The sequence below is a fragment of the Cupressus sempervirens genome, chromosome 2 (genome assembly GCF_028749045.1).
Source record: "Cupressus sempervirens isolate cs-2001-9-10 chromosome 2, ASM2874904v1, whole genome shotgun sequence".
Lineage (NCBI taxonomy): Eukaryota > Viridiplantae > Streptophyta > Pinopsida > Cupressales > Cupressaceae > Cupressus > Cupressus sempervirens.
Window position 1 is genome coordinate 693,412,430 of NC_143119.1, and position 9,769 is coordinate 693,422,198.

At 34.9% G+C, this 9,769-nt stretch overlaps 1 protein-coding gene across 1 annotated transcript; it reads right to left on the minus strand.

Moving 5' to 3' along the window:
* Positions 1-404: 404 nt before the first annotated feature.
* LOC149575272 (G-type lectin S-receptor-like serine/threonine-protein kinase At1g34300) lies at positions 405-3,716 on the minus strand. The gene has a single exon (XM_089815063.1). It carries the CDS (start codon positions 3,233-3,235, stop codon positions 743-745), a length of 2,493 nt encoding a protein of 830 aa, XP_089671189.1. The 5' UTR covers positions 3,236-3,716; the 3' UTR covers positions 405-742.
* Between the last annotated feature and the right edge of the window lie 6,053 nt (positions 3,717-9,769).

Below are 9,769 nucleotides of genomic sequence, written 5' to 3' on the forward strand. Positions count from 1 at the left end.
AAAAACAAAAACACAATGAATTTTTTTGAAATTTTCAACATTTGATCTTCATGCTCTGTATGTTTTGTGATCGAAAACAACAAATTTTTTTTGAAATTTTCAGCATTTGATCTTCATGATCTGTATATTTTGTGATCGAAAACAACAAAATTTTTTAGAAAATTTCGGTGTGTTTTCGTGAATTTGAAAAAGAATCATGTTTGACTTTTTTTTGTCCTTGCTGCATTTTTTCTGGAGATTAACTAGCACCCATAAAATTAGCCAAATTGATTCTTGAACCAAAAAATAGATCTCCAATCTTTTACCAATATAGTGATATAATATACAGTCTTAATGATTTCATATATTGACTAAAATATGTTACTTAAAAATCGCTGTACAAAGGCATATGACACCCTGTCAAATTTGTACTAAAAAATTGTAGCAATACGTTAATATAATGATATAGAATATTAAAAACATAACAGGAGAGTCCACCCACCCGCCCGTAAACTCGGGATAAGAAATCATAAGTTCCACCCTCACCTACTAGTATATGTAGCTTGGCCCACTCCAAAAAAAACAATAATTTAAAAACAAGAGACTATGTTTTACCAGGACAAGCTCAGAAAATCTTCTACCCTTAAAACCCTCATTGCTAAAGGTCATTTGTCCTTGACCCGAAGTCTTTTCGGTTTAACATGTAAGATTCAACTCACAGAAATAAACCTTCGGATTCCATAGATTACCTGATTTGGGCAGATCAATGGCGGCTTACTGCAGATCTTTTGATGGATTGTACACCACTATAAGAGAACTCTGCATCTCCATCGACTTCGGACATAAGTCGAGGCTTCGGTGGGTTTTCGACTTCCACACTACCTTCCAACATCTTCGCGACCTTCCCCATGGAAGGTCTCTCCTCTGGCCGAGTCTGAATGCACCAGAACGCCGTCTTCACCATTCTCTCCACCGCCTCCAACTGACTCCGATTCTCTCTTACTCCCACGAGCCTCTTGTCCACTACCTCCCCCACAACCTTATCAATCACAACCATGTCGAAAGCCCAGGCGGGAAAATACCACTCACCGCTGTCCGTACTCGAATTGGGCAAATTGGTTGCAACCATATTCCTCCTCCCGCTTACAATCTCCAGAAGCACCATTCCAAAGCTGTAAACATCTGCTTTTGCGGTTATTGGGTTCAGTTCAAACCATTCCGGCGCCAAGTACCCTCGAGTTCCTCTAATGGTGGACATGTTCAGGCTGCGCTCCTTTTCGACCAGTTTAGCCAGTCCGAAATCGGAAACTTTAGGGCAAAAGCTCTCATCCAGAAGAATGTTCTCTGGTTTAATGTCGCAATGGAGTACCCATTCCAGGCATTCTTCGTGGAGGTAAGCAATGGCTCTGGCTACCCCCAAAGCTATGCGGTATCGGATCCCCCAATCCATTACATTTGCTCCTTCTGTGTTGAACAGATGCTTGTCTAGGGATCCATGGGGGATGAATTCGTATACCAGCATTCTGTGCTCCCCTTCTGAACAAAAGCCCCACATTCGAACAAGGTTTAGATGATGAATCCGCCCTATAATGGTGACCTCTGCCCAAAATTGCTGCTCCCCGTGTTGGAGCCCTTCGAGTTTTTTCACAGCAATCTGTCTCTGATCCGGCAGAATTCCCCTGTACACGGGCCCAAATCCTCCTTCCCCCAATTTGTCGCTGAAATTGTTCGTTGCCGCTTTCAGCTCCGCGTATGTGAATTTCTTGGGCCCTCCGGAGGGCATCAGATCTAGGGCAAAAATTCGGGCCAGGTCTCTGAATCTGGAATACTTTCTCAGAAATGCCCAGAAAGCAAGAACTCCGCACAGAAGCTCGACGCCGAATAAGGAACAGATTATGGCCAGATCTCGGGTTGTGTGGTCTGAATCCTTCGGGGGAAAGGCTAGTTTTATCAGAGAAGGGCAAACATTTTGGACTACCGAGAAGAGCCCATTAAAGGGGTTCTTATTCTTAATATTCTGTTCATCATTCCCAGAGACCTTCACATACATGCGCGTGTGCGCTTCAGGGGACCAAAATCCGTTCATCAATTTGCCAAACTGATAGACACAATGCCCCTTGTCAAGATCGTGTGCAAAACCCATACAGTTGTTCTCATTCTTGCATGAATCCTTGCAGTCCTGTAATCTTGTGACCGGCAGATCTGTAGAATTCGGCCCCTGAAAATTGACATAATCCAGCGGCACAAATATGACATTGGAGGGATCATTGATCTCGGCAAGTGCTCTGCAGCTTCGATTGTCGCCATGGCTTTGCACAAAACCAGGTGGGCACAGGCACTCCGGTTGCCAAATTTCATTGACCTTACACACAGAATTCTCTCCACAGTACCCATGGATTGTACAGTGCTCTGAAACCGCTTCCCACACAAGAACCCATGAAGAATATGGGGGATCCTTTTTACGACTATACATCCGAAGGTTCCCGTCGCTCTCTAAAACGAGCCTTCTCAAGCGGAAGCCATCGCCGGAGTCGGAAGCCATGATCAGATTAGATTTATCCACGCTGCTTGTGTTGAGAAATCCATTGTCGTCCAGGTTAACTACCGGAAAACCGCCATCTGACTGCCAGTAATGTTTCTCCGGCTGCCCTTCCTTGTTGTAATACAGGCTGATTTTGTCGGATTTTTCGTCCAAGGAAAGATAGTAGTAGTCATTACCAGTGCCGTAAATACCATTTGTGGATCTGGAAACCAGTCTGCCGTCTTTGGCGGTGAAGTTTTGATTTGGAAGAAGAGTATTCGTGGGTCGCTGGAGAAAGCTCTGCCATGGATTGAGGATCAAGTTTCCTGTATCAAGCAATGTGAGGTTTGATGCAGGACCAGGAACAGAGCCATCCTGACTCCAAGTGCTCAGCCCCTTCTCGTCTATGATTGATAAAAATCCTTTCTCATCTATGATTAGAGATGAATTTGCGCCCATTAAAGTCGTTGAATTCGCCGTCCATGCCAGAGTCCGCTGTGAATCATTGGCATACCACACAGCAAATGCATAACCAGTTGCTGTCAAATTATAAAAACCCGCACAAAAGATCCCATTTGGAGAAACCAGGTATTTTCTATCGCTGGGTTTGAATCCAGAAGAATTCAGCTGATTATAAGACACACTAAGCACTGTACTACTCTGTTCTTGTGCTTGAATGACATTTACCCACATGAACACCATGAAAACAAAGAATAAATGCCATGCAACATCCATAGCTACTGTGTTTGGCTAAGCAGAAACCTTCTCATTTGTTTCAGTATTTAACTGGAGATAATCAAAGAAACTGTTTTGTTTTGATCAACAGAAAATGTGTCGCTCCAATTTTGCGTCTATCAGACGGCCACGGTCTTGCTGTAAACAGATGTCGTCAATGGCCTGGTCAAGTCCACCTCGTTTTCAGTCTCGATCGGGCCTCGACGTATCCCTTGCGGCAAGGTTGGTTTGATTTGATTGGTTGCATTAAGGAGATATTTCTCTCGAATGGAGATTTGTTCTCTTTTAAGGATTTTTAATTAAGTAATTGTTTTTATGGAGGGTTTAGGAATTTGATTCGTTCACATGTGCACCTCTTCTGCTTGGAGTCAAGTAGTGAGGGACATCCATACCATTTAAATTAGTAATTTTATTTTGGATAAGAAGTATTTCATCAAATTATTTAGACTTCATCTTTTTATCTCAAAGTTTTGTATTAAGCAAGACTTGACTTTAGCACGATCATTAGTTAAGAATTATAATAAAAATCTATGGATGGAATAGAGATTTTTACATTGCTCTTATCTCATGAAACTTGCCTTCCAACTTTTAAGCACTCAAAAACAACTTTTTCATAAATGTATTGACTATCACTAAGTGCTTCTCACTTTAGAAGTCAACGGTTGAAATTCTATCGTGTGGTATCTTTCTCATAGAGAAGATAAAGTGTATAATACTTCCAAAATCTTCATTTATTATAAATGTCTTGATTGAAAAATCGTTATTCTTTTGGGAATGTGTTATTTCAAGGTTCAAACCCTCAGAAGTGCAGTTGGGCTAGGTTTGACCCCTGGGCAAGATCCCCTAGTTGAATGATGCTTCTAATTTAGATGTGTGCTTACTCATAACATTGTAATCCATTATATAAAGGCAGCAATGCCAATATCTATGTATGCTAACATGCTTCAATTTAAAAAAGAAAGACAATATGCATGTTTAAATTGACGATCCAAAGTTTAGGAGAATCAATGAAAGATCATCAAAACATTTATGGTCATTCATTTTAGTTTTGTCATTATTTCCACTTTGCATTTCCCCTAGTCCTCACTAATCATTATGTTTGCCACTAATATTTATCGATTGTCACTTTTGCTAGTTATTTTTTTCATGTTGTTGTCGAGTAGATAACATTATTTCTCTTACAAAGAGTAGGAAAAAAATATTTAAAACCTTAAAATATATTGTTTTCTATAGTATTAAGTAGCATCTGCACCTAAAAGAAATGCAATGGTTAGTCGATAGCAAGATATACCTTGTTCTTTTGCATACTATTTTTCTTCATCTCCTTGTACTTCTTCTTCTTCTTCTTCCCCTTCTTATGCACCCTATCCTCCTTTCCTCTTTCTCCCTCTTCTTTCCTCTTCTTCTCCTTCTTCTTCTTATGTCTTGAACCTAGGTTCCTCGTCCCTATAAAACCAATTTTCATATATCATTACAATACTATTAATTAGTTAAGTATTGCTTTGAATGTAACTAAAAGTAATTATCAACATAAAAATTATTTTTTATTGATTAAATATGTTAATTAAGGAAAGTTAAAATAGCATAGACACTTGGTGATCTATTATGCTTATTTCTTGGTAGTACATTTCCTTATGAACATATTTATTAATCTTTGTATTAATTTTTTAAAATAGTGGTTTGTATTGTTTCTAAAGTACTTATTTTAACTCTACAAATACTTATTTTAATATTTTTTATAAATTTATAAATATTTAACTATTTATAGATTGTAAATACTTATATTATAACTATAATTTTTAATAATATTTTTAAAATTCATTATTAGATGTATGTTAATCATTTTTTTCTTCTTCTTTTTTCCTTTTTTTCTATTTATTTCTCTTTTTGTTTTATCACATTCATACATTTTATTATATGTACCCTCTTTTATATGATCACAGTTTTACCTTGTTTCACACATTCTAAAATTATAATTCTTTTTTACCCATTCTTAATGTATGTACATTACGTGTTAATCATTTTGTACCATGCAATCATATAGCGATTTAATCTTATTTTCATCATTAGAGAAATTTCTTACTATCACAATCCGTTGCCTAAGTTTCTAAACTAGCCCATGTATTTATCATATTTATAAAAGGATCTTCAAAGTGATAAAAAATAATTGTCTAAAAAATATTTTGATTACTTTTGAAGCACTTATTAAGTTTTTTTAAAAAGTAATTTTATATTTAAATAATTAGGCCTCAATATATTTTACATTCTTATTATACAAATGGAAAAAAAAATGGTTAACAATTATTGTCTACAAGCACAAATGTTTAACAAAAAGTCTTTAAAAATTAAAATATTTTAATTTTGTGCCAAAGTAACATCAAGTCATACTCGAAAATATTGCATGGCAGTCAAGAAGGTAATAGCCTCAATTCTTTCAATATCATATTATGAAATTGTGTGTATATCATTATGTTTTATTTTCATTATTATAATGCAAATGCTATATTTTCCTATATATTATATTAAAATATGATATAATTAAAAGTATTAATGAAAAAAGTTTATAAATGTGAAAATATTTCAAAATCATATTAGATATTCTTAAAAACTATAAATTTGATCAAATGTTAAAATATTTTAATAACAGTATTATAACACCATCTTGTATTATTAAAAATTTATTATTTTGAGTGGAGAAAATTTATATTTGCAAATAGAAGGGTTAAAGTGGGAAACACAAAAAAAGAAACAAAAGCTTAAGAGGAGAATGGAAGAAGAGGCCCCATTAAAAACTTTTAGAAAAGCTCTCAAAATGAAGCCAATAATAGAAGAAAACCAATATTAAAAACTCCAACAAAAACTACTCAACTAAGAAGAAGCTAAAAAAAATCCTACAAGGGAAGAAGCTTAAGAGATGATAGAGAAAGCTATCTCATAGAAGAGTTAAGACCAATGTAAAAAAAAATGTTCCCAGATCCATAGGATCCACCAAAGATCTGTAAAGTACAACCCACTTCACAAATTCAGATCTTCATTTGCTCATCTGCTTGTTCATTGACTGGCCTCCATTTACATCTCCATCACTTCACCTCTATTGTTTTTCTCTTCATAGCTTCTCCTTAAGATCACGAATCAACAATAAACCAACCTTGGAAAACATCTCTTATACCTCCTTAAATAGGTAATTTTGATCTTTTGTTGCTTAAACATCACTGTTGATCTTAGGGTTAGGTCAAATTCATCAAATCCTTCCATCTTTTTTATCCTCCTTCTTCTAGAAACTTCTGATCAAATCCTTGCCTTTGATCACTTAACAAACTCTCCTCGTGCATTAAATACGCTAGCTCACCAAACCTTATCTTCAATGTGCCTTGACTATTTCAAAATTCTAACTGTGTCAGCCTCAAATTCAATTCTTTCTCAATCTATAACTTTTGATGTCACTTGACAATCAATGTGTTCTTCTACTTGACGTACATTATACTTTCTCACTTGGCATCAATAGACTCACTTAGCCATGACTATGCTCAGTCGCTACTAACACTTCTTCATGCATTTGCTCGGCAATAAGTAACCCTCAACTTGAATTGTTTTGTTTGGCTTCTTCATAAGTTCCTTAATCTTTTGCTTCAACTCCTTCATTAATTGACCAATACTGATACTCAATCAAGCTTATCCTTTTGACTTGTTTCAAATATAAGCTTCATCTAATTGTCTTCTCTTCATGTATTGATTGAACAACATATTATCTTGTCAAGGACTAACTTATCAAGTGCCCATTGTATTTCCACGATACTTAACTTCTCATCACTCATCAACACTTACTAGCTCACCTTGCTATCTCTTCTTTTCAAATCTTCTTCATCAATCAAATGATATGACACTCTACACTATTAGTAAATGTCTCTCTAGTAGATTTGACACTCTATCTTCCCAATAGGTTTGATGTCAATGACAACATAACAATTGCTCAAATTTTAGTTTCCAATAGTGTTTTGTGTAACATGGTTGATGTTGTTCTCTTTCTTATCATTTACATGATCTAATGGTATGCACTAAGGGTTTATAGGTGGTCGTGGTTGTTGAAGGGGAACACTTAGTGGAGGGTTTTGTGCATATGTTGCACTAGGTAGAGGGTCTTGTGTATGTGTCCCAACAGGTAGAGGGTTTTGTGGGTGTGTTGTAGTGGGAAGAGGATCTTGTGGCTACCCCATAGTCAATGGAGGGTTTTGTGCTTCGTGGGTTGATTGCATTGTTTGTGTAGAAGGAGATATTTTATGTCTAACTCGTTTTCTTGGTTTCTTTGATGCATTTGACAATAAAATTATAAACAAAACAAAAATATATTACAAACCTTAATTATTTAACAAATAAAACCAAATGAAAGAAAATAGAAATAAAAACAAATAAAAAACATGCAAAATTACCTTCTTTACAGGGTCACATGGTCAAAAATGGTGAAAATCCCTTCAAAGATGCTAAAGCATGATCGAGTGCTAAGATTTCTATCTTCCTCAAGATCTGCTTGTATTGTTTTGGGTGTTAGATTGAGGTTGCAATCATTTTTTTAAAAAAATTATACATTTGTAAAACTCGATCAAGTTTTGTGGATCAAGTTTTTATTTAATGTTATAAGGCCAGGCTTGGTTACCAAGCTTGGTTGCATTACTTACTTTTAAATAACCTGATTGAGTCATTGAAAATTTGAATTTTGTTTTATTGGCTGTCCACTTTTTTGTACACCAACTTGATGCACACACTTGTACATCATGTAGACCCTAACTCACAAGTGACTACAACTTCCTCCCTTAACCACATCAAGCACATCAAACAAAAAAATTAAATAGACACACACGCTATACACATGCATGGGGTAAGTATAATCAATAAATCATAAGTCGCATTACATTCTAATATAAACAAGTCAACATCTTCATTTGAAGGCATGTCATATGATATCATTATGGAAGCAATTATATTTACTCATTAAGAGTAATTTGTGAAGGTAATCATAATCATCAAATAGACACTTGAAAGTATCATCATTGTAAGTAAGTAACTATTACTATTTGGTATAATCAATTACCTCATATACTAAAGTGTTGTATTTGAAATATTAGTTAAGGGCTAACACGTCCACATAAGAGTCAGATAGAACTTTAATATCGAAGTCTGCAATGATAGTATAGAAGGGGTGTGACACACGACCCATTTGGATTTAAGAAAAGTCCTTGTAGCCCCACCATTTCAACAAAGGGCCAAATCACACTTGACATATATTTTATATTAATAAATTAAAATGCTACTTAATTTACTCATTTAGAGATTCCCAATGGATTAAATTTTATTATAAGCAATTATCAAATGCACCTAATCCAAAGTTACCTATTGGTTGTTCCCTTGCACCTCTTATGGTTGCAAGTGCTAGAATATATAAATAATAAGATAATAGGAAAAGTGATGAAGTCTATTTAAGATACTAGGTGTCAAAAAGACTATTAAATTTTAAAATGAAATTATCTTGATTTGGAAATGAAGCTTCAAGGAATGCATATTAAATGTGAAGAAGAAATTTTTTTGAAAATCATATTGTGAGGAATGGATAAGTGTTAGTACATAATTTATTCTGAAGGCTATTCTTTTTCTATTGTCATTTCTCTTCTCATTTTAACGGGTTTAAATTTGAGACAAATAGAATAGACAATATTTTGCCTAGGATTGGATAATTTTAATAAGGAGTGAATACTCAGGTTCTCATTCCTGCGTTAACTGGTTTATGAGAACTAAATAAAAGTGTTGTGTAAATTGTCTCTAAATTATATTTTTCTATTCTCTTATGAATAAATGAGTATCAAGCATATATTTTAAAGTGTTTCTTTCAAGGAAGGGATTGCATAGTGTACAAGTTATTGTGAGTCAGAAGAGACAAAATGGATCTATAAGTTTGATTGTGCAGTAGCGTGAGGGGTTGAATTGATGTCAAATAGTAATTTTAAAGGGCCCACTGATTTGAAATAATATATTATTTGAATTTGCATTCATAACCTAAGATTTAATTACACACCCTACGGATTAGGCATTAGGCAATAATACTTCCCAAATCTAGTGGGGAAACATATAATGATTTAAATCACTTTGCTTTGTTCTATACTTTTCTCTTTTATTAAGTTTTTTCAAACCGTGTATCTTCATTGTGTTTAAAGAATATAGAGCTTGCATTAGAAAGAGCTTTGACTATAACACCTTTATGTGTTTGGGATGGTGATGCTGAAATTATTTATTTTGAGATAAATTTAATGCATTGGGGTTATGTTTGAGCCTAGGAAAGTATGAAACACACATTGCTCATATGTCTAAGAATCATCCACATTCATAGGTCTTAAATTCATTATTCATCATATGTTGATCATTCATTTAGGTCTCCATTTAGAAATTCCCTCCTAAGCCTTATGGAGCTTGAAGTACAAAAGGCTCTTATAGCCTTGTTCATTTCCTTTTCTTGTCCTCAATTTATTAATAGTGCAAGTCTTATGG